Below are 25,974 nucleotides of genomic sequence, written 5' to 3'. Positions count from 1 at the left end.
TGTCTTTGCCCTTCCCACAATGATCAAATTTCCCTGCAGTATTTAGTATCTCTGCCCCTCCCACAATGGGGAGATTTTCCCCGCAGTAGCATGTGTCTATGCTCCTCCCACAATGGGGAGATTTCCCTGCAGTAGTTGGTGTATCTGCCCCTCCCACAATGGGGGGATTTCCCTGCAGCAATTTGTCTCTTCCCCTCCCACAACGGGGAGATTTTTTTGCAGCAGCTTGTGTCTCTGCCCCTCCCACAATGGGGAGATTTCCCTGCAGTAGTTTTTGTCTCTGCCCCTCCCACAATGGGGGGATTTCCCCTCAGCAGTTTGTGTCTCTGCCCCTCCCACAATGGGGAGATTTCCCTGCAGTAGTATGTGTGTCTGCCCCTCCCACAATGGGGAGAATTCCCTGCAGTAATTTGTGTTTATGCCCCTCCCACAATGAGGAGCTTTCCCAGCAGTAGTTTGTGTTTATGCCCCTCCCACAATGAGGAGCTTTCCCAGCAGTAGTATGTGTTGCTGCCCCTCCCACAATGAGGAGCTTTCCCAGCAGTAGTATGTGTCGCTGCCCCTCCCACAATGAGGAGATTTCTCAGCAGTAGTTTGAGTCTCTTCCCCTCCCACAATGGTGAAGTTCCCCCCCAGTAGTTTGTGTATCTGCCCCTCCCACAATGAGGAGATTTCCTGCAGTAGTTTGTGTCTCTGCCCCTCCCACAATGGGGAGATTTCCTGCAGTAGTTTATGTCTCTGCTCCTCCCACAATGGGGAGATTTCCTGCAGTAGTTTATGTCTCTGCCCCTCCCACAATGGGGAGATTTCCTGCAGTAGTTTATGTCTCTGCCCCTCCCACAATGGGGAGATTTCCTGCAGTAGTTTATGTCTCTGCCCCTCCCACAATGGGGAGATTTCCCTGCAGTCATTTGTGTCTCTGTCCCTCCCACAATGGGGAGATTTTCCTTCAGTAGTTGTGTCTCTGTCCCTCCCACGATGAGGAGATTCCTCCCCAGTAGTTTATGTCTCTGCCCCTCCCACAATGGGGAGATTCCTCCCCAGTAGTTTATGTCTCTGCCCCTCCCACAATGGGGAGATTTCCCTGCAGTCGTTTGTGTCTCTACCCCTCCTTCTATGAGATTTCCCTATTTCTTTTCCCCTCCCACAATGGGCAGATTTCCTCCACTGTAATTTACCTCAGCTCCTCCTACAATGGTTTTATACATACAGTGGGGCAAAAAAGTATTTAGTCACCACCAATTGTACAAGTTTTCCCACTTACAAAGATGAGAGAGGCCTGTAATTGGCATCATAGGGAGACCTCAACTATGAGAGACAAAATGAGAAAACAAATCCAGACAATCTCATTGGCTGATCTGGAAAGAATTTATTTGCAAATTATGGTGGAAAATAAGTATTTGGTCACCTACAAACAAGCAAGATTTCTGGCTCTCACAGACCTGGACCTTCTTCTTTAAGAGGCTCCTCTGTCCTGCACTCATTACCTGTATCAATGGCACCTGTTTGAACTTGTTATCAGTATAAAAGACACCTTTCCACAACCTCAAACAGTCACACTCCAAACTCCACTATGGTGAAGACCAAAGAGCTGTCGAAGGACACCAGAAACAAAATTGTAGACCTGCACCAGGCTGGGAAGACTGAATCTGCAATAGGCAAGCAGCTTGGTGTGAACAAATCAACTGTGGGAGCAATAATTAGAAAATGGAAGACATACAAGACCACTGATAATCTCCCTCCATCTGGGGCTCCACGCAAGATCTCACCCCATGGGGTCAAAATGATCACAAGAACGGTGACCAAAAATCCCAGGACCACACGTGGGGACCTAGTGAATGACCTGCAGAGAGCTGGGACCAACGTAACAAAGGCTACCATCAGTAACACACTACGCCGCTAGGGACTCAGATCCTGCAGTGCCAGACGTGTCCCCCTGCTTAAGCCAGTACATGTCCGGGGCCCGTCTGAAGTTTGCTAGAGAGCATTTGGATGATCCAGAAGAGGATTGGGAGAATGTCATATGGTCAGATGAAACCAAAATAGAAATGTTTGGTAGAAACACAACTTGTCGTGTTTGGAGGAGAGAGAATGCTGAGTTGCATCCAAAGAACACCATACCTACTGTGAAGCATGGGGGTGGCAACATCATGCTTTGGGGCTGTTTCTCCGCAAAGGGACCAGGACGACTGATCCATGTACAGGACAGAATGAATGGGGCCATGTATCGTGAGATTTTGAGTGCAAACCTCCTTCCATCAGCAAGTCCATTGAAGATGAAACGTGGCTGGGTCTTCCAACATGACAATGATCCCAAACATACCGCCCGGGCAACGAAGGAGTGGCTTCGTAAGAAGCATTTCAAGGTCCTGGAGTGGCCTAGCCAGTCTCCAGATCTCAACCCCATAGAAAACCTTTGGAGGGAGTTGAAAGTCCGTGTTGCCCAGCGACAGCCCCAAAACATCACTGCTCTAGAGGAGATCTGCATGGAGGATGGGCCAACATACCAGCAACAGTGTGTGCCAACCTTGTGAAGGAAACGTCTGACCTCTGTCATTGCCAACAAAGGATATATAACAAAGTATTGAGATGAACTTTTCATATTGACCAAATACTTATTTTCCACCATAATTTGCAAATAAATTCTTTCCAAATCAGCCAATGTGATTGTCTGGATTTGTTTTCTCATTTTGTCTCTCATAGTTGAGGTCTCCCTATGATGCCAATTACAGGCCTCTCTCATCTTTGTAAGTGGGAGAACTTGCACAATTGGTGGCGGACTAAATAATTTTTTGCCTCACTGTATATGAGCACAAGGTGTGCAGCTTCTGCCTGGGAATATAGACAGTTGTGCTCAAAAGTTTGCATACCCTGGAAGAAATCATGACATTTCAGCATTGATATGGAAAATCTGACTGATCATGCCAATAAGCTGTCTTTTATTGAAGGATGGTGATCACATTAAGCCATTTATTATCATATAGTTGTTTGGCTCCTTTTTAAAAACCTAATGATAACAGAAATCCCCCAAATGGATCAGAAGTTTCCCTCCTCTGAAATGTTCGGCCTTGGTACAGACACACAAGGTGACACACATTGGTTACCATGGCAATTAAAGGGAAATTTCCCACATCTGTGGCTTTTTACATTGCATTTAGTGTTTGTGTACAAATAGTCAATGAGTTTGTTAGCTCTTACGTGAGCAGGCTGGATACTGAGCCATGGGGAGCAGAAAAGACCTGCATAACAAGGTAATGGAACTTTATAAAGATGGAAAAGGATATAAAAAGATATCCAAAGCCTTCAAAACACCAGTCAGTGGAAGTGGAAAATTCAGGGGATCTCTTGATACCAAGCCTAGGTCAGATAGAGGAAGAAAGATTGCAGCCACAACTGCCAGAAAAATTTTAGGAATACAAAGAAATACCCACAGGTAACCTCAGGAGATATACAGGCTGCTCTGGAAAAATATGGTGTGTTTTTTTTAAGGAGCATTATACGACGATACTTGAATAAAAATGAGCTGCATAGTTGAGTTGCCAGAAAGAAGCCTTTACTACACACAGTAAAGGCTTCTTTCTGGCCGCCAACACCTTGGCATGTCTTAACAGGCTTTTTTGTGGCATTAGTGCAGTAACGGCTTCTTTCTGGCCACTTGACCATGCAGCTCATTTTTGTTTAAGTATCGTCATATTATGCTCCTTAAAAAGGAAACACATCGTCTTTCTCCAGAGCAGCAGTATTTCTTCTGAGGTTACCTGTGGGTTTTACTTTGTATCCTGAACAATTCTTCTAGCAGCTGTGGCTGCAATCTTTCTTGGTCCACCTGACCTTGGCTCGGTATCAAGAGATCCCTGAATTTTCCACTGCTTAATAAGTGATTGAACAGAACACTCAGACCAGCCCGTCTGACACCAACATCATGCCATGTTCAAAGTCACTTAAAACCCCTTTCTCCCCCATTCTGATGCTCGGTTTGAACTTCAGCAAGTTGTCTCCACCAAATCTAGATGCCCAAATGCATTGAGTTGCTGCCATGTGATTGGCTGATTAGCAATGTGTGTTATAATGCAATTGAACAGGTGGACCTAATAAAGTGGCTGGTGAGTGTATGTGGATGCTGTACTGGGTTTTATTCTGTGTTCACTCACAACCCTCCAGCTTTCCATTATCATTTATGGACCAATCTGGCCACTTTTAGCTGAGTTAGAAGGTCAAGCACATCCATAATTCTCTGCATGAGCTTCCTGCCCTCTCCACCACTGAATATTCAATGAGAAAGTCCAACATCCTCTCTGTCCACATCTATATTAATACAGAGAAATGAGGCTTCTATAATAGTGATGTGTTCAGTTCAATCACCGTACAATGCTAGTGATCTCCCCTTCGGTGTGATTCATACAGGACGGGACAATGTGATCGTAGTGGCCGGTGACGTGGAGGACAGCAGTAATGAGCATAAGGCTTCCATCCTCAGCGAACAGATCAAGATTGGTCTGTTGGCGAAAGATCTCTTCCTCTTTAATGAGAACAAAGATGATAGAAAGGGACCAAAAATGGATGATTTGAAGAAATGTATCCCAAAAAGAGGTGAGAAGTGAATCTGTTGAATGTATAGACTAATACTTGTATGGAACTTTCTATAAAAGATCTGAAGAGGAAATCTTGAGGAAAGCTCAACTCCAGCCAACTGATAGGATTAGGGAAGGATTGGGATCGCTGTATGGTTCTTAATTGGGGTGGGTCGTTTCCCCTCAATCCTGGTCTGGACACAAAGTGAAGAAATATCAGTCTTCATCAGGGCTAAAAACATGGACATTAAAATATATAATAAATTCTAGTCTCTGTTTTAGAATGATGTAAATGAAGTGTTCACAACATACAGTGGGTCTGTTTATAAAACATTCATTGAGCGAATGTCAGAAGCATTGAGAAAGTTGAATGCAGCGTCACTGTTTTTTTTTTTTAAAGAGAGTAACTCCTTTCCGCTGACTGTACATATACACGATATTGCCAAAAGTATTGATTCCCCTGCCTTTCCACGCACATGAACTTTAATGGCCTCCCAGTCTTAGTCCGTAGGGTTCAATATTGAGTTGGCCCCGCCCTTTTCAGTTATAACAGCTTCAACTCTTCTCGGAAGAAGAGTTTAGGAGGGTGTCTATGGGAAGGTTGGACCATTCTTCCAGAAGCACATTTGTCAGGTCAGGCACTGATGTCGGGGGAGGAGGCCTGGCTCGCAGTCTCCGCTCTAATTCATCCCAAAGGTGTTCTATGGGGTTGAGGTCAGGACTCTGTGGAGACCAGTCAAGTTCTTCCACCCCAAACTGGCTCCTCCATGTCTTTATGGACCTTGCTTTGTACACTGGTGGGCAGTCATGTTGGAACAGGAAGGGGCCATCCCCAAACTCCTCCCACAAAGTTGAGAGCATGAAATTGTCCAAAATGTCGCCTTAAGAGTTCTCTTCACTGGAACTAGGGGGCCAAGCCCACCCCCTGAAAAACAATCCCACACCATAATTCCCCTCCACCAAACTTTACACTTGGCACAAAGCAGTCAGGCAAATGCCATTCTCCTGGCAACCACCTTACCCAGACATGTAATGAGAAGCATGATTTGTCACTCCAGAGAACACGTCTCCACTGTACTAGAGTCCAGTGGCGGCGTGCTTTACACGTGCTGGATGAGGACAAAATAATAGGCATTTTGGACTGAGCAGCCCCGCGCCCAGGGACCCTTTCCTCGGAGCTCAGTGGTGGAATGCCAGGGCCCAGTCGCGAGAGCGACTTTTGTGACCCTGGTAGTTTTGCCACTAGTGTAAGTAGGTTTTAAATGTAAAAAAAAACATGGAAGGAAAGAGGGAGAGAAGGAAGAAGAAAAAAAAGGAAGGTGAGAAAAAAGGAGGGAAAGATGGAAGGAGGGAAAGAAAGAAAAGGCAAGGAAAAAGGGAAAGAAGTAAGGAGAGAAAGAAGGAAAGAGGGAAAGAAGGAAGGAGGGAAAGAAGGAAGGAGGGAAAGAAGGAAAGAGGGAAAGAAGGAAGGAGGGAAAGAAGGAAAGAGGGAAAGAAGGAAGGAGGGAAAGAAGGAAAGAGGGAAAGAAGGAAGGAGGGAAAGAAGGAAGGAGGGAAAGAAGGAAGGAGGGAAAGAAGGAAAGAGGGAAAGAAGGAAGGAGGGAAAGAGGGACAGAAGGAAGGAGGGAAAGAAGGAAGGAGGGAAAGAAGGAAGGAGGGAAAGAAGGAAGGAGGGAAAGAAGGAAGGAGGGAAAGAAAGAAAGAGGGAAAGATAGGCAGGAGGGAAACAAGTAGGGACACAAGAAAGTAAGTAGAAATTAGGAAAGAGGGAAAGAAGGAAGGAGGGAAAGAGGGAAAGGAGGAAGGAGGGAAAGAAAAATGGAGAGAAGGAAGGAGGAAAAGGAGGGAAAGAAGGAAGGAAAGAGTGAAAGAAAGAAGGAGGGAATGCAGGAAGGAGGGAAAGAAGGAAGGAAGGAAAGAAGGAAGGAAGGAAAGAAGGAAGGGGGAAAAGAAAGAGGAAAATAAAGAAAGAGGGAAAGAAGGAAGGAGAGAAAGAAAGAAAGACTGAGAGAAAGAAGGAGGGAGGGAAACAAGGAGGGCAACAAGGAAGGAGGGAAAGAAGGAAACAGGAAAAGAGGGAATGAAAGAAGGAGGGAAAGTAGGAAAGAGGGAAAGAAGGAAGGATGGAAAGAGGGAAAGGAGGAAGGAGGGAAAGAAGGAAAGCGTGAAAGAAAGAAGGAAGGAGGGAAATATAGACAGCGGGAAAGATAGAAGGAGGGAGGGAAACAAGGAGGGCAACAAGGAAGGAGGGGAAAAAAGGAGGGAAAGAAGGAAAAGAGGGAATGAAGGAAGGATGGAAAGAGGGAAAGAGGGAAGGAGGGAAAGAAGGAAGGTGGGAAAGAAGGAGGAAGGAAAGAGGGAAAGGAGGAAGGAGGAAAAGAAGGAGGGAAAGAGGGAAGAAAGGAAATAAAGAGGGAAAGAAGTAAGAAGAGAGAAGGAAGGAGGGAAAGAAGGAAAGAGAAGAAGAAGAAAGGAGTGAAAGAAGGAAGGGGGGAAAGAGGGAAGAATGGAAAGAGAGAAAGGATGAAGGAGGGAAAAAAGGAAAGAGAAGAAGAAGAAGAAAGGAGTGAAAGAAGGAAGGGGGGAAAGAGGGAAGGATGAAGGAGGGAAAGAAAGAAGAATAGAAAGAAAGAAGAAGGGGGAGAGAAGACACAAGACTGGTGGGGAGTGTGGGTGGGGCAGACAGAGGAGGAGATGGGAGGAGGAGGAGGGGCAGCTTTCTCTCCTCTCCAGTCTGTGGTGGGCAGGGAACTGTCAGTACTGGGGACAGAATATGCTGACAGATGATCGGTAGCAGCTGCAGGGAGGGGGAATCTGGCAGAAGTGCTGCAGGAGATGGAGCATACAGGGGGAGCATACAGGAGCCCAGGGCATGCAGGAGATGGATAGGAGGGGTAGCCAGGCGGCCCATAGAGAAATCAAGAAATGCCCAGCCCAGTTCTTCTATGTACAGCCCGGCCACCCCTCCTATCCAGGCAGTCCCAGCACACTGGGCAAAATGCCTGGTGTGCCCTATGGCCAGTCCGGGCCTGATAGTGTATAAGCAGCCTGATGAAAGTGACTTTTTATCTGTGGGACTGCATATATGTGTATCTCTCCTTGTACTGGGAGCTCACCGCATTCTCGCTGGTCTCCTACTAATGATCAGGACACAATACTCCCAGATCACCGGATTGCTGTGGTAGTGTGATTGGCTATCACAGTGATCAGTCACTGTGAGTCGGCCCATGTGTTTACTTCCTCTTCTGCATCAAGTTACCCGCTTCCCATCTGCCCTATAGCAGAAATACTATATATATATATAATATAAAACAAAGTGAGCGCTACTAATAAGTTATCAATGGTCAAATAAGCAGCTAAATGCACTGAAGATGATCACAACCACTTCTGAAAAAATAAATAAGTAAAGTGCAGCACTCAAAATTATGATATGAAATTTTACAAAATTCGATCTAAATAGTTCGATCAAAAATAAAAGTTCATAAAATCTTGCGAACGATTCATGAATATGGTGAGCACAGCTTATAACAAATCCGGATAATGGCAGAAATGGACTGAGGTGGTCGGGGCTGCGCGCGCACTTGGTTCGGTGCCCGGTCCGTGTCACACCGGAGAAGAGCAGAGCGGCCGAGGGAATAGACGACCCAGCTACATATCCTGTCCAGAGGAGGGAACCCTGTACCTGGAAAGAACGTGTATCCTGGCTGATCCAAATCTAAGGAGGCCCTGCTAGCCCAGCAGATTGACTGACGACACCTCTTCCCAGAGGATAACGACATCTGTGGGATTTGATACATATATGCGCATTTCCTATGCGCGGTCGGTGAGTGCGCATTTCTGCCATTATCCGGATTTGTTATAAGCTGTGCTCACCATATTCATGAATCGTTCGCAAGATTTTATGAACTTTTATTTTTGATCGAACTATTTAGATCGAATTTTGTAAAATTTCATATCATAATTTTGAGCGCTGCACTTTACTTATTTACTATATATATATATATATATAAAATGTATACTTGATTTTGCAGTTCCCTATAGGGGGCGCACGTGAGCCACGGCTGTCAATCACCAGGCCCCGGCTGGTAATTACTCGGTTTTTTGCAAAATTGTCAGTCTTTTTTTTTATAACGCAAAAAATAAAAACCACACAGGCAATCAAATACCACCAAAAGAAAGATCAATTTGTGGGGAAAAAAAGGACGGACATTTCATTTGGGTGCAGCTTGCATGAAAGCGCAGTTGTCAGTTAAAGTGACGCAGCGCTGTAATGCAGAAAATGGCCTGGTCAGGAAGGGGGGGGGGTGCTCTGGAGGGTGAGGAGTTAAAGATATATTGCATCTCTTCTTGTAGGAGAGAAAGATATAAACAAACGTGTAAAAAGCCAGTTTGGGGTGGAGGAACTTGACTGGCCTGCACTGAGTCCTGACCTCAACTCCATAGAACACCTTTGGGATGAATTAGAGCGGAGACTGTGAGCCAGGCCTCCTCACCCAAATGAAATGTCCGTCCTTTTTTTCCCCACAAATTGAGCTTTCTTTTGGTGGTATTTAATTGCCTGTGTGGTTTTTATTTTTTGCGTTATAAAAAAAAAGACTGACAATTTTGCAAAAAAACAATATTTTTGACTTTTTGCTATTAAACATGTCTAGTAAAAAAATTTTAAAAATCAAATTTTTTCATAAATTTAGGCCAAATTGTATTCTGCTCCGTGTCTTTGCTAAAAAAAATCCCAATATGTGTAAAGTAATTGGTTTACATGAAAGTTATAGCGTTATTTTTGCTAGTAAGTAATGGCGGTGATCAGCGACATCCCCAGTGACACCAATATATTGGTCGGTGCTAAAAAAAAAAAAAAAAAGCACTGACACTGTACTAATTGCACTGAGCAGGAAGGGGTTAACATGAGGGGTGATCAAAGGGTTAACTGTGTGTAGGGAGTGTTTTACTAGGGGGCGAGGGAGTGTGTGCTTCACTGTATTCACACTGCTGTGAATGGCTGTGCTGTGCAGTGTGCCCAAGCTGACAGGGAGGAGAACTGTTAGTAAACAAAACAGTCCTCCTCCCCATCGGGGATCATCGGAAATCACCGGGCACCGGCGAGTAATTACCAGCCGGGGCCTGGTGATTGACAGCCGTGGCTCACGCGCGCCCCCTATAGGGAACTGCAAAGTCTATAGAGACACATAGACACACAGCTCGGGAGTGCACAGACACTGTGTGCCTCTATAGCAAGTGGCTTGCTATGGGGACACACAAAGAAGAGGAGGAGCCAGGATCAGTTCTGGGGGATCCGAGAAGAGGAGGATTGGGGCCGCTTTGTACCTTCATAAACAGAAAACCGCAAATTGCGGCAAAAATGTGGTACCGCGGTTGCGCTGCATTTTCCCGCGGTCAGCGATCAAAACATTCCAATCCTGAACACAATTCTTCCACATTCAGGAGAGGGAGGTTTAACCTCACCTAAACACAACAACTCTTAAACTAAAAGCCTACGTATACATGGGACACATGGGCTTTCATGGAGTTGAGTTTAGGAGCTTTGATGAGAAAATGCCAAAAGCTCCTAAATTCGAGTTTATCAGCTGCTCGTGTACATGGAGCCTTAGGTTCAATGTAAGGGTAGAAAATAAAATCTTTTAAATTAGTATCGGTGTCAGTGTGTTTTAGGTAGTATTAACCCCTCCCCCTTCAGAGGATTTCCCACTCTTCCTGACCAGGCCATTTTTTGCGTTACGGCGCTGCATTACTTTAACCGACAATTGCACGGTCATGCAACGCTGCACCCAAATAAAATTCATGTCCCTTTTTTTCCCACGAATTGAGCGTTCTTTCAACAGACCCCTCCCTCAACAGTAGATCCTTTCCAGCAACAATTGACCCCCATCAACATTAAATTCCCCCACCAGCAACAATAGATTTCCCAAGCAGCAATAGAACACCACACGAAAATAGATCCCCTTAAGTGACAATAGATCCCCCAGCAGCCAGCAATACTAGACCCTCCAGCACCCCTTGCCATTACATACATTCAGTGCTGGAGGTGCCGGACCTTCCTTCCCCCGCGTTCCCACTGAAAAAAGTTCCTGGTGATCAGAGTCGGGTAGAGGAGGTTGTATCCTTTCCAGGATTTTAGATGTTGTTGGGATGTACTGCACAAATATGAAATATACATTTGAGGATAATTGTTGAACATGACTAATTTTATGGGTTTTTTTTCTTTTCTTTGACAGTCATCCCAGAGTTCTTCAAGGTGAGTACATGTAAAACGTAAGAATGGATGAAGTCCGATACATAAAGATGGGACGTTGTCCATGAAACAAGCTAGGGGGGGTCAATTCTGGGCCAGAGATAACAGGCAAGACACAGACCTGCCAATCATTCAGATACCAATTCAGTATAGACAGATCGATGACGCCAGCCAGTGCCGGGACAAGGTATCTAGAGCCCAGGGCGAACACGCCAGACTGCACCCCCCCCCCCCAAAGATGTATAAACATTATGTGTCAGCACAAATCCACAAATCCTCCCCCCCCTAAAAAAAATTGAGCACTAGTCTGTGTGTTTACCCCCTAAGCAGAAATTCCCCCTCCTTCAAGTACAAATTTACCCCCCTGATGAAATCCCTCCCCTCTTAGCACAAATATCCCCTCCCCCTTCACCCAGATCGCCCCAGCACAAATGATCGTCCCCACAAAAAATCCTCTACCCATCAAATTTCCCCACTGAGTACACATCCTCTCTCACTTCAAATCCCAACTCCCAGCACACATTCCCCCCCCCCCCCATCAAATTTCCCTTTCTATCACAAATACCCCCCAATCATCCCTGCTAGCACAAATCCCCCCCAACCAAACATTTTGCCACCTAGTACAATTCCTGTCCCCCCTTTACCATAGCACAAATCTCCAAAATCCCCCCTCTTAGCACAAATCCTCTTCCTCCATCTCCCCTCCCAACACAAATCCCTCTAAATCACCACTCCTAACACACCCTCCCTAAATTTCCCCTTCTATAAAAAAATCTTACCACTTGTCACCCCCAAATTCCTCCTGCCAACACAAATCCCCTCCCTCAGATCTTCTCACAGTGCCCCCACCTTACATGATACCACAGTGCCCAGGGCAGTCACCCCTCCTGCCCACCCCTTGTCCCAACCCTGGCGCCAGCTCTAGAGTTTGACATGAATTTAGCTTACTTTGACTTGTAAATGAAAGCCACGACTTCTCATTTTTACCTACTGGCCATTACTGCCTACTAATTCTGAAAATGCTAGCTGCCTGAATGCCAAGGGGACTCTGACTTCAATACTTTAGGTCATTTAGCTGGAATAAATAATCAGAGAAGGATGTTGGACCTAACTATGTATTTTTTTTGATCTGCATACCTGACCCAGAAAATAATAAAGTCAGGGGGTCAGTCAGGCCACTTCCATTTTTGGCAGGAGTTCATCAATGGTGGCTTCTATACTTCTCATAGGGAAGATTCATTTTTGACCCTATCCTGAATGTTCAATTAAAAAGAGATAATGGGATACCAGTAGATCCGTAAGAACCTAGAACATGACGGTTTTATATTTAAATAATCTGGCAATCATTTTACTATTTTCATATAAGCATGCAGTAACTGGAGTCTTGTGGGAGGGTGCACCCAATCAGGAAGAGCCAAGGGAGAGTGCACCCATTTAGGAAAAGCCAAGGGATAGTGCACCCAATCAGGAAGAGCCAAGGGAGAGTGCACCCAATCAGGAAGAGATGAGGGAAAATGTACCCAATCAGAAGGAGCCGAGGGAGAGTGCACCCATATAGAAGGTGCCAAGGGAGAGTCCGCCCAATCAGGAGGAGCCAAGGGAGAGTCCACCCAATCAGGAGGAGCCAAGGGAGAGTCCACCCAATCAGGAGGAGCCAAAGGAGAGTCCACCCAATCAGGAGGAGATGCGGGAGAGTGCACCCAATCAGGTGGAGCCAAAGGAGAGTGCACCCAATCAGGTGGAGCCAAGAGAGAGTGCACCCAATCAGGAACAGCCAAGGTAGATTGCACTCAACGAGTAGCAGCCAAAGGAAAGTAAAGAGATTGTAAACTCCCAGGAGCAAGGACCTCCTAACCCTCTTGTATTGAACTGTATCATTACTGTACTGAATTCCTTTATATAGTAAAGTGCTGAGCAAACTGTTGGTGCTATATAAATCCTGAATAATAATAATGATCAGAGGCATCCAAGGGAAAGTTCACTCAAAGGAGCCAAGGGCGAGTGCACTCAACCAGTAACATCCAAGGAAAATGCTCTCAAAGGTGCCAAGGGAGAGTGCACCCAATGAGAAGGAGCCAAGGGAGAGCGTACCCAATGAGAAGGAGCCAAGGGAGAGCGTACCCAATGAGAAGGAGCCAAGTAAGAGCACACCCAATGAGAAGGAGCCAAGGGAATGCATACCCAATGAGAAAGAGCCAAGGAAATGCGCACCCGATGAGAAGGAGCCAAGGGAATGTGCACCCAATGAGAGGAGCCAAGGGATAGTGCACCCAATGAGAAGGAGCCAAGGGAATGTGCACCCAATGAGAGAGAGCCAAGGGAATGCGCAACAAATGAGAAGGAGCCAAGGGAATGTGCACCAAATGAGAGGAGCCAAGGGAGGGTGTATCCAATGAGAAGGAGCCAAGGGAGAGCGTACCCAATGAGAAGGAGCCAAAGGAGAGTGTACCCAATGAGAAGGAGCCAAGGTAGAGTGTCCCCAATGAGAAGGAGCCAAGAGAACGCACATCCAATGAGAAGAAGCCAAGGGAGAGTGCACCCAATGAGAAGGAGCCAAGGAAGAGCACACCCAATAAGAAGGAGCCAAGGGAATGCATACCCAATGAGAAGGAGCCAAGGAAATGCGCACCCGATGAGAAGGAGCCAAGGGAATGTGCACCCAATGAGAGGAGCCAAGGGATAGTGCACCCAATGAGAAGGAGCCAAGGGAATGTGCACCCAATGAGAGAGAGCCAAGGGAATGCGCAACGAATGAGAAGGAGCCAAGGGAATGTGCACCAAATGAGAGGAGCCAAGGGAGGGTGTACCCAATGAGAAGGAGCCAAGGGAGAGTGCATCCAATGAGAGGCGCCAAGGAAGAGTGCACCCAATGAGAAGGAGCCAAGGGAGAATGCAACCGATAAAAAGAAACCAAGGAAGAGTGTACCATATTAGAATTTATTTTCCTAACACCAGACTAGTATATCCATTCTAATTGGTTGCTTTGTGTACGTCCATTGCAGATTTTCCCTAACTTCCTGTGTAATAAAATGTTGTCATTGGGACAGGAAATAAGGGAAAATGTCTCTAACAGAGCCCTGGATAGCAGTAAAAACATTACCAGGATTCTAAACCTTCCATGATCCATCAACAGCTTAAAGCAGAACTTTACCCATAACAACTTGATAGAAATTGATGGTTTTTTAGCAAGGAACATACTGTACGTTCTACATTAATAATTCTACTACCAAAATAAGTGTGTGCTGTAAATTTCCTCCAGCATTGCTCCTATTACTTCCTGCCAGAGCAGTCACCTCCTATCTGAGAATTGTACTACAAGTCTCAAAAACTATATGTAATTTTCTGCAATTAAAATGTGTCAGTTTCAGCCTTGGCAGTAGAGTTTGTCCTGTCATCTCTTCTGCTTATTTCTTTCCCCTTCCCTAATCTGTCCTTCATCTGCACAGTCTGTGTCATTCCCATTGTTTCCTCTTCCCTCAGCAGCAGTAAATCTTTAGGCTGTCAACCAATGGGCCTATTGTGACTCACTGAATATTGGCACGGTGCCAAGAATAAGAGCAACTGAGGCTGTACAGGAAGAGAAATTGAATTTTAAACATTATAGGTATTTATTTTGAATGTGTTACATACAGTGGTGTTCAAAATAATAGCAGTCAGACATCACTAACTGGATCAATCACTGTTTTTGGTGGAAATGATATTTCTACATGGCAAATAATTTCCTAGCAGGTGTAGTAGAGTAATAGAAATCCAACAGACCCAACAGTCATGACATGCATGCTGCTGATTCTGTGTCATTGAATCACTCATTGAAAGGGGCGTGTTCACAATAATAGCAGTGTGGAGTTCTATTAGTGAGGTCATTCATTGTTTGAAAAACAGGTGGCAATTATTGCCCTTATTTAAGGAAGGAAGGCAGCAAATGTTGGACATGCTGGTTACAGTGCATTTCTCTCTGAAATTCTGAGGAAAATGGGTCGTTCCAGACATTGTTCAGAAGAACAGCGTACTTTGATTAAAAAGTTGATTGGAGAGGGGAAAACATATAAAGAAGTGCAGAAAATGATCGGCTGCTCAGCTAAAATGATGGCAAATGCTTTAAAATGGCAACCAAAACCTGAAAGACGTGGAAGAAAGCGAAAACCTACCATTGGAATGGATAGAAGAATAGCCAAAATGGGGCGGACTCAGCCAACAATCAGCTCCAGGAAGATGAAAGAAGGTGTGACGTTCCCTGTGAGGACTGTTACAATTAGAAGACGCCGATGTGAAGCCAAGCTATCTGCAAGAAGTCCCCGCAAAGTCCCACTGTTGGGAAAAAGACATGTGCTGAAGAGGTTACAATCTGCCAAAGAGCACATTGACTGGCCTAAAGAGAAATGGCGCAACATTTTGTGGAATGATGGAAGTAAGATTGTTCTTTTTGGGTCTAGTGGGCGGAGACAGTTTGTCAGACGACCCCCAAACACTGAATTCAAGGCACAGTACACTGTGAAGACCGTGAAGCATGGTGGTGCAAGCATCATGATATGGGGATGTTTCTCATACTACGGTGTTGGGCCTATTTATCGCATACCAGGGATCATGGATCAGTTTGAATACATCAGAATACTTGAAGAGGTCATGCTGCCTTATGCTGAAGAGGAAATGCCCTTGAAATGGGTGTTCCAACAAGACAACGACCCCAAACACACCAGTAAACGGGCAACATATTGGTTCCAGACCAACAAGATGGACGTTATGGAGTGGCCAGCCCAATCCCCGGATCTTATTCCAATAGAAAACTTGTGGGGTGACATCAAAAATGCCGTTTCTGAGGCAAAACCAAGAAATAGAGAAGAACTGTGGAATGTGGTCCAATCATCCTGGGCTGGAATACCTGATCACAGGGGCCAGAAGTTGGGGGACTCCATGCAACACAGATGTACAGCAGTTCTCAGAAACAGTGCGACTACAACCAAATATTCATGAAGTCATTCAAAGGAAAGCAAAATCTTCAAACATTTCTCAGTTTATATAGTGAATGTTTGAGTTTGTAAAGAAGAATACAAACACTGTGATTATTTTGAACCGTCTAATATTCACTTTTTTTCAATTTTTTTTTTAGAGGAACAACACAAATTTGATGTATTTTTCTTCATGTTGTGATTTGGAATAGAATGTGTCGTGTTCCCAATGCATTTGTGTGGATGGAAATAAAAGCTATTAGAAGGATTTTCAGCTTTATTCACTTTTTTTCAACACACTGCTATTATTTTGAACACAACTGTATACCTGTAAAAGGGGCCAGCATGAAGTGATCTATTAGGACTTAATTTTCTTCTGGAGTTCAACTTAAAAAAAAATTGCCTTGACATACACAACCAGTATATGTAGACAGGCAGAGAAGTCAAAGTTCACCTGTTAGTGTTGGTTAGCAATGTTGACAAGGTGCTCACCAACACGTGGACCAGTCTACTCCCCATTTCTTGCTACGTTGCTTTGTTTTCTTAATGACATTTTTATATTTGGGGATGTTTGTTGTTATTAGAGCCATAAATCAAAAATATTATTTATGACTTTTGTCTTTTTTTTGTCTTTCAGAAATATTTAATATGGCTGATATTCCTGGCTGTGCTGTTGTTTATTATAATTATCATTGTGAGTGTCCGTAGCACCAAGCACCCAGAGATCCCGAGCACCTTATCTCCCCCAGTCAATGTGACAAACTTCACCTCCCATTTTATCTCCAAAATTATGACAACTCCACCGGTTACTATTGATAACACCACCGAGTCATTTACCTCTCAGACAATTAATGCTACATCCCAACTGCTTGGCAATATCACTAGTACAAGGGCCACCAAGTTACCATAGAACTAAAATGAGGGACCCAGACCCAAGGATGGAAGTTCCAAAAATTCCTGAAGGTTCAAGACTAGGGGTCTCCAAATTTTCAATATGAGGGTCACACAAATATTCGCGGGCCAGAAAGAAGCCCATTAGAGTCCCCTCCACCTTACATCAGTGTCCCCATCACAGCCCTCCCTCACATCAGAATCAGAGGCCATATGCAGCCTTTGCTGACCTTTATCCTCAATCAGTACACATTGAGAATACACCACTGACTCTAGCTGTGGGCTGGATAAAATCTTGTAGAGGGCCGGATGTGGCCTGTAGGCCATAGTTTGGAGACCCTTATTTTAGGCGATGGCCTGTTTTTTATGAAATTCAGAATTCAGTCATCATAGCACTCAAGCTAAGAAACTACAACATTCCTTGTCTCACTCAACTGTCCAAAATGATCAAATTCACTAACGCATCATTGAACGCCCTAAACACACTCACCCTGTCACACCATGATATTCACAGTACCCGTGCTAGGGCCCATTCACATGGGGAGCTTTACTGCGGGTCCAGTGCAGGTCCATTGTTTCCCGACACTGTGGTGTGCAGGTGCATCCAGGTATTGGCATTCCATTCATTCTTATTGGGACACATGGCTGCCAGATGCAGTGTGTTAATATGACATGTTGGTGAGTGCAAATGCAGGTCAGACATCCACTGCAGTGGTTAGCACTTCTGCCTGGCAGCACTAGGGTTGTTGGTTCAAATCCCTACCATGGTACTGCCTGTCTGGTTTTGCATCATCTCCCTGTGCCTGCGTGGGTTCTCTCCATATGCTCTGGTTTCCTCCCACACTCCAAAGACATGCTGGTAGGTTAATTGGCTCCTATCTAAAATTGGCCCATGTATGTGTATGTATGTGAGTTAGGGACCTTAGATTGTACGCTCCTTACATAATTACATAGTTAGTCTGGCTTAAAAAAGACAAAAGTCCATCCAGTTCAACCATAAAAAAAAAATGTTATATTCCTACACCCACAGGTGATTCAGAGGAAGGCAAAAAAGCCAGCAAAGCATGATCCAATCTGCTCCTGCAGGGCAAACATTCCTTCCTGGTCCCCCGAGAGGCAATCGGATATTCCCTGGATCAACTTTCCCTATAAATGTTATATCCAGTTATATTCTGTGTATCCAAGAAAGAATCCAGGACTTTCCTACAGCAATCCACTGATCTGGCCACAACCAACTCTGGAGGGAGTCTAATCCACATTCTCACAGCTCTCACTGTGAAGAAGCCTTTCCGTGTTTGGAGATTACATTTCTTTTCCTCCAGATGTAAAGAGCGCCCCCTTGTCCTCTGTGATGACCTCAGGGGGAATAACTATACCGAGTTCACTATATGAACCACTGATGTATTTATACATGGAGATCATATCCCCCCTTATGTATTTATACATGGAGATCATATCCCCCCTTATGTATTATACATGGAGATCATATCCCCCCTTATGTATTATACATGGAGATCATATCCCCCCTTATGTATTATACATGGAGATCATATCCCCCCTTATGTATTATACATGGAGATCATATCCCCCCTTATGTATTACACATGGAGATCATATCCCCCCTTATGTATTATACATGGAGATCATATCCCCCCCCTTATGTATTATACATGGAGATCATATCCCCCTTATGTATTATACATGGTGATCATATCCCCCCTTATGTATTATACATGGAGATCATATCCCCCCTTATGTATTATACATGGAGATCATATCCCCCCCCTTATGTATTATACATGGAGATCATATCCCCCCCCCCTTATGTATTATACATGGAGATCATATCCCCCCTTATGTAATATACATGGAGATCATATCCCCCCTTATGTATTATACATGGTGATCATATCCCCCTTATGTATTATACATGGACCATATCCCCCCTTATGTATTATACATGGAGATCATATCACCCCCTTATGTATTATACATGGAGATCATATCCTCCCTTATGTATTATACATGGAGATCATATCCCCCCCTTATGTATTATACATGGAGATCATATCCCCCCTTATGTATTATACCTGGAGATCATATCCCCCCTTATGTATTATACATGGAGATCATATCCCCCCTTATGTATTATACATGGAGATCATATCCCCCTTATGTATTATACATGGAGATCATATCCCCCCCTTATGTATTATACATGGAGATCATATCCCCCCCTTATGTATTATACATGGAGATCATATCCCCCCCTTATGTGTTATACATGGAGATCATATCCCCCCTTATGTGTTATACATGGAGATCATATCCCCCTTATGTATTATACATGGAGATCATATCCCCCCCTTATGTATTATACATGGAGATCATATCCCCCTTATGTATTATACATGGAGATCATATCCCCCCTTATGTATTATACATGGAGATCATATCCCCCTTATGTATTATACATGGAGATCATATCCCCCCCTTATGTATTATACATGGAGATCATATCCCCCTTATGTATTATACATGGAGATCATATCCCCCTTATGTATTATACATGGAGATCATATCCCCCCTTTTGTATTATACATGGAGATCATATCCCCCCTTATGTATTATACATGGAGATCATATCCCCCCTTATGTATTATACATGGTGATCATATCCCCCCCTTATGTATTATACATGGAGATCATATCCCCCCTTATGTATTATACATGGTGATCATATCCCCCCCCTTATGTATTATACATGGAGATCATATCCCCCCTTATGTATTATACATGGAGATCATATCCCCCCTTATGTATTATACATGGAGATCATATCCCCCCTTATGTATTATACATGGAGATCATATCCCCCCTTATGTATTATACATGGAGATCATATCCCCCCTTATGTATTATACATGGAGATCATATCCCCCCTTATGTATTATACATGGAGATCATATCCCTCCTTATGTATTATACATGGAGATCATATCCCCCCTTATGTATTATACATGGAGATCATATCCCCCCTATGTATTATACATGGAGATCATATCCCCCCTTATGTATTATACATGGAGATCATATCCCCCCCTTATGTATTATACATGGAGATCATATCCCCCCTTATGTATTATACATGGAGATCATATCCCCCCTTATGTATTATACATGGAGATCATATCCCTCCTTATGTATTATACATGGAGATCATATCCCCCCTTATGTATTATACATGGAGATCATATCCCCCCTATGTATTATACATGGAGATCATATCCCCCCTTATGTATTATACATGGAAATCATATCCCCCCTTATGTATTATACATGGAAATCATATCCCCCCTTATGTATTATACATGGAGATCATATCCCCCTTATGTATTATACATGGAGATCATATCCCCCCTTATGTATTATACATGGAGATCATATCCCCCCTTATGTATTATACATGGAGATCATATCCCCCCTTATGTATTATACATGGACCATATCCCCCCTTATGTATTATACATGGAGATCATATCACCCCCTTATGTATTATACATGGAGATCCTATCCCCCCTTATGTATTATACATGGAGATCATACCCCCCCTTATGTATTATACATGGAGATCATATCCCCCCTTATGTATTATACATGGAGATCATATCCCCCCTTATGTATTATACATGGAGATCATATTCCCCCCTTATGTATTATACATGGAGATCATATTCCCCCCTTATGTATTATACATGGAGATCATATTCCCCCTTATGTATTATACATGGAGATCATACCCCCCTTATGTATTATACATGGAGATCATATCCCCCCTTATGTATTATACATGGAGATCATATCCCCCCTTATGTATTATACATGGAGATCATATCCCCCCTTATGTATTATACATGGAGATCATACCCCCCTTATGTATTATACATGGAGATCATACCCCCCCTTAATCTCCTCCTCTCAGTAGAGAATACATTCAGTTCCTCTAATCTCTCCTCATAGCTGATCTCCTCCATGCCTCATCAGTTTGAAGGTTAGGGAATAAGTGCCGGTTTGAACCGCATCCAATCCACATGACATGAAATAACATTGCTTCCTATGGTGCTTGTTCACATATGTCTGATGCACTGCTGGTATGGATTCAGTGTGGTTTGAAAAAGATTTCTGAGCAGTACCTTCCAGTTCAGGCACGGGTTACAGGCTATTGACTTCTAGGGGAACTATTTCTAAACTGCATATGTGTGAACAGGATAAAATCCTGACCTGAACTTGTCCTGAACCTGACATGAACCGCTGAACAACTTCTGTATCAATTATCTGTGAAACCTGAGCTTCAGTCCGCAGTGCACATGTGTGAATCAGCTCTGATGTCAATGTACAATATAGATGTAAAGTGCTGCATAAATTGATGGTGCTCTATAAGTACCTGAAATAAAAAAAAATTGATTAAAAATATTAGGATATAGAGGCTGTATTCATGTCCCAACAGAAATAAGTGGGACATCAGCACGGGGAAGCCTGCCACACCTGCACATCCCTGTGCTGGGACAACATGGACCTGCACAGGACCCCATTATTATTATTATCATACAGGATTTGTATAGCTCCAGTTTACACAGCACTTTACAATATAAAGGGGGACCGTATAATTCCAGTACAGTCCAATACAGAAGGAATAGGAGGGCCCGGCTCATGGAGCTTACAATCTAAAGGAAGGGGGGAGGTGATACAAAAGGCAATAGCTGCGGGGGATGATCTGGTGGAGGTGATTCAGTGCAATTCTTAGGTGGAGGTGGGGTAGGCTTCCCTAAATAAGTGAGTTTTCAAAGTTCGGCTAGAGGCAGACAAAGTGGAAGCATACCGGACATACTGGGGTAGAGAGTTCCAGAGGATCGGAGAGGTTCTGGAGAAGTCCTGAAGGCGAGAGTGGGAGGAGGTGACAAGGGAGCTAGAGAGCAAAGCTTTCCCATGTGAATGAGCCCTTCTACAGTACAGTAAAGGATGAAAGTGCCACTATATAGTGAGTTCAATGAATGTTTATCTTGACAACACGAGGATAAAGCCAACGCATTTCGGGGGCCACTTGTGGTGCCCTCATCCTTTACATACTGCTCTTTTTTTCTCTCCAGGGACCCTCAGGGATATCCTGTTTGACAGAGGACTGCCTTTTTTTTTTTGCCCATCCTTGGGTCCGGTGCTTCCTCATATTAGGTCTGATGAAATGGAACCCCTCAGTAATCCCCATTCAAAGAAAACTGTTCAGATCATCAAAAATAATTCACAAATTGGAAACCGTTCTGAGATTCCACTACAGGTTCTCCTTCTATAGAGTTTTTACTGAGCAAAAGGTTCCTGTCTTTGTTGAATGTGTCAGAACCCGATTTAATGTAACGTTTGCATGTAACATGTTTGCTGTTCCATGTTTTACGTGCTGATATTACATGTGGTGGTCTGTAGTTTTCTGATTCTAGCGGCCCTTTATCAATCATTTGCCTTCCTTGCCAAGCAGTTGTAGATAGACACCCCAAAAGTCTATCAATGCAGGACAACCATTGGTGGCATGATCTGCGTATATAATGGTGGCATCCGTGTACATAATAAATCACAAACTATACACACAGAGACAATGGCTTCAACATTTTAGATGCTTCTACCCAATGGAAGCTGGCCATGGATTCAGAGGAATAATTGATGGAATTAGGGCTGAATTCAAGTCTATGTGCTGCACACTCCTGGTCTAGGCTTTCCACAGGCTGGAGGCCCTGTCCTGGTCAACAGTTAGCTTTCTATTCACATGTAACCTTTTATTTGTCTTTACAAGTTATCAATGAAGCTGCACACTTTTCAGAAATATATTTACATTTTCCAATTGTTGGAAAAAAATATAATCATTTTCATGCATATACAGAATATAAATATGTAACAGTTTTGTGTATCCATTTATCACATACAGCCATTAAATGAAATGTGATTGAAAGCTGTCAGAGATTGTGAGTGTCTTGTGTACTGCAAAGGGAATTTTTGCCTTTCATATAAGTAACATCTGAACCAATGATCATTTCAGCTGTATGTAAGAGGGGATCTCTTCTCACCGACCAACATTGTATGGATGGTTCAGCTACTCATGTGAGGAGCATTCTTCCCACTGACCCCCAATGTAAGAGACATTCTTCCCACTGACCCCCAATGTAAGGGACATTCTTCCCACTGGCCCCCAATGTAAGGGACATTCTTCCCACCGACCACCACTGTAAGAGACATTCTTCCCACTGACCACCACTGTAAGAGACATTCTTCCCACTGACCACCAATGTAAGGGACATTCTTCCCACTGACACCAATGTAAGGGACGTTCTTCCCACTGACCCACAATGTAAGGGACATTCTTCCCACTGACCTCCAATGTAAGAGACATTCTTCCCACTGACCCCCAATGTAAGGGACATTCTTCCCACTGACCACCAATGTAAGGGACATTCTTCCCACTGACCCCCAATGTAAGGGACATTCTTCCCACTGACCCCCAATGTAAGGGACATTCTTCCCACTGACCACCAATGTAAGGGACATTCTTCCCACTGACCACCAATGTAAGGGACATTCTTCCCACTGACCCCCAATGTAAGGGACATTCTTCCCACTGACCACCAATGTAAGGGACATTCTTCCCACTGACCACCAATGTAAGGGACATTCTTCCCACTGACCACCAATGTAAGGGACATTTTTCCCACTGACCCCCAATGTAAGGGACATTCTTCCCACTGACCACCAATGTAAGGGACATTCTTCCCCCTGACCACCAATGTAAGGGACATTCTTCCCACTGACCACCAATGTAAGGGACATTCTTCCCACTGACCACCAATGTAAGGGACATTCTTCCCAATTTTTCTTTATTAAAAGTCTCGCAATCAATAAACATAAAATATTATACAGAATATAAAAAAATTATATATATTTACAGCAAAACGAAAATAAACATAGCAAAATCTGCTGTCAGACAAAAGTAAACGTCTCAGAAATGAACTTGACATAATTGGGGAAATAAATCGTACTACCACTCACATCACTACACCACACATCAAACCTGTGAGGTCAAGAAACCACCCCGCCCCCCTTATGCATGCAGCCCTTCTTCAAAAAAGATCTTAATCAACAAAAACTACAGGAGTGAAAAGAACAGTATAAGGAAAGAGCCCCTCACCCAGAGATGGACAGTTCACCAAAGGCAGGTCTGATATTCCTCCACGCCCTTATCCAGACTGCCCGAGGCTCCCTGCCCTTCTCAAGACCCCGAATCTTCCCAACCTCACCCAGAATATCGTGCACCACATCCTCTACAGGGAGGACTTTCTTCCGGATGGTAATCTGACACCGTGCGTTCCATGTGAAGTAACGGACAACTATACTAACTAGAAAAAGTGTATCCAAATCAAAGTCCCAGTGAGCTGGGAATGCCCCGTACACCCACTCTGCATAACTCATGCGATAGAGAAAGGGGATGCCCAGAACCCTCCCCACCCTTTTATACACCTCTATGTTAAAGGGACACAGGAGCAGAAAGTGGTCCATAGACTCCACTTTACCAACACACTCTGCTCTAGGACAATCTCGATCATCCACAGGGCGGTGCTTCAGGTTCCCTCTCACATAGAGCCTTCCATGGAAAGCGAGCCAGGCTTGATCCCTAAACTTCAAAGGGATTCTCTCCAAGTTAATTAAACGCAATCCCTCCCTCATTACGGAGCCTGGGCAATCCTTTAAGGCCAGTGACACACTGAAAGCAGAAGCCAAAATTCTCTCCCCCAGAAGCTTCCTGGGAAGGGACCTGATATCCTCCACTGTCACCTGCCATAAGCCGTGAGCTTGCCATGTCGGACTCTCAGACTTTTCACTGGGCCGCCATCTTCCCAGCAATGCAGAAAAGGCCTAAACCAAGACTGAAAAATACCCACCCATCCCGGCGGGGTCTCTGCTAACATATTACCAAGATTGTACTTTAAAAAGAGCAGAGAAAAGAAAACTATCGGGTTGACCATTCCTAGGCCACCCTCCCGCTGGACAGGTAAGTTACATTGCGTTTGATCAGGTTCAGCCTATTTCCCCATAACAGTTGGAAAAACAGCTGTAGACCCTTGCATAGAGAGATAGCGGCAAGATACAGACGAAGCTGACATATAAAAAGATCAGGATCAGGTAAGTTTTGATCAAGTCAACCCTCTCTCTCAAGGAAAGCCTCCATCTCTTCCAGCTTGCTACTTTGGCATTGGCATCTACCAACCTGCTTTCCCAGTTTCGATGACCATAGTCACCAGGACCAAATTTGATGCCCAAATTTTAATTTCCTGCTGGGGCTCTGGGAAGGCATCCGGAAGTTCGAAGCTTTCACCCTCCTCACCCATCCAGAAAACTTCACTCTTTTCATGGTTGACTTTAGAGCCAGAAGCCTCCGTGTTCTGCTCTATCACAGAGACAACCTCCTGCGCCTCCTCAGTCCCAGAGATAATAACAGACACATCATCAGCATAGGCAACGACCTTCAAAGGTGGCACACCAGCAATGCCCAGAGGCACCCCGCACAACGATGCGCCCTCTAGCCTTCTTACAAAGGGGTTGATTGCGAAAGCATATAGCAGAGGGCTCAAAGGACATCCCTGGCGCACACCAGAGCCGACCTCAAAAGGCCGCCCAACCCAACCATTAACAAGTGGGAAGCTCTCAGCCCCTTTATATAATGTCTTCAGCCAATCTATAAACCTCCCCTGCAGGCCGTATCTACCAAGCAGCAACCACAGATATTCATGATTCACTCGATCAAAAGCTTTCGCCTGATCCAATGCCAGCAAGTATTTTCTCCATCCAGCAGCCCTGCATCGTTCCAAAGCCTCCCGGATAGCCAAAACTGCTGAAAAGGTACTTCTACCTTGGACCGAACAGTGCTGATGGCTGAACAACAAATCGCCTGCTACTGACGACAAGCGCCAAAAAAGAATCTTTGCCAAGATCTTTCTATCAACATTGAGAAGACTGATGGGGCGCCAGTTCTCAATCATTGAGGGGTCTTTACCTTTTGACAGAAGAATCACAGCGGATTGCCTCATGGAGGGAGGGAGCGAACCCTCTTCTAGACAGCTGTTAAAAACCTCCGCTAAAAAGGGAGCCAGAATGGACTTAAAACACTTGTAAAATTCAGCTGTCAATCCATCTGGCCCAGGCGATTTTTTGGTAGCCAGCTTGTCTATAGCATGAACTACCTCATCCGCTGAAATTGGTTCTGTCAAATTCATCAAAAGCA

At 44.3% G+C, this 25,974-nt stretch overlaps 1 protein-coding gene across 1 annotated transcript in view; it reads left to right on the top strand.

Annotated features, from left to right (window-relative positions):
- LOC149451984 (uncharacterized) overlaps positions 1-18,272 on the top strand; it is a 34,952-nt gene extending 16,680 nt beyond the window's left edge. Inside the window, exons 3-5 of the mRNA XM_089689891.1 lie at positions 4,405-4,590; positions 10,805-10,824; positions 16,405-18,272. Coding sequence (XP_089546017.1) covers positions 4,405-4,590; positions 10,805-10,824; positions 16,405-16,677 — 479 coding nt within the window. The 3' untranslated portion in view covers positions 16,678-18,272. The remainder of the gene's footprint in view (positions 1-4,404; positions 4,591-10,804; positions 10,825-16,404) is intronic.
- The last annotated feature ends 7,702 nt before the right edge of the window (positions 18,273-25,974 follow it).

Source organism: Staurois parvus, unplaced genomic scaffold, assembly GCF_062004578.1.
Source record: "Staurois parvus isolate SC_StPar_1 unplaced genomic scaffold, SC_StPar_1.0 ptg000503l, whole genome shotgun sequence".
NCBI lineage: Eukaryota > Metazoa > Chordata > Amphibia > Anura > Ranidae > Staurois > Staurois parvus.
Note: the sequence above shows the minus strand (reverse complement) of the source record. Positions and strands in the feature narration are given on the sequence as shown.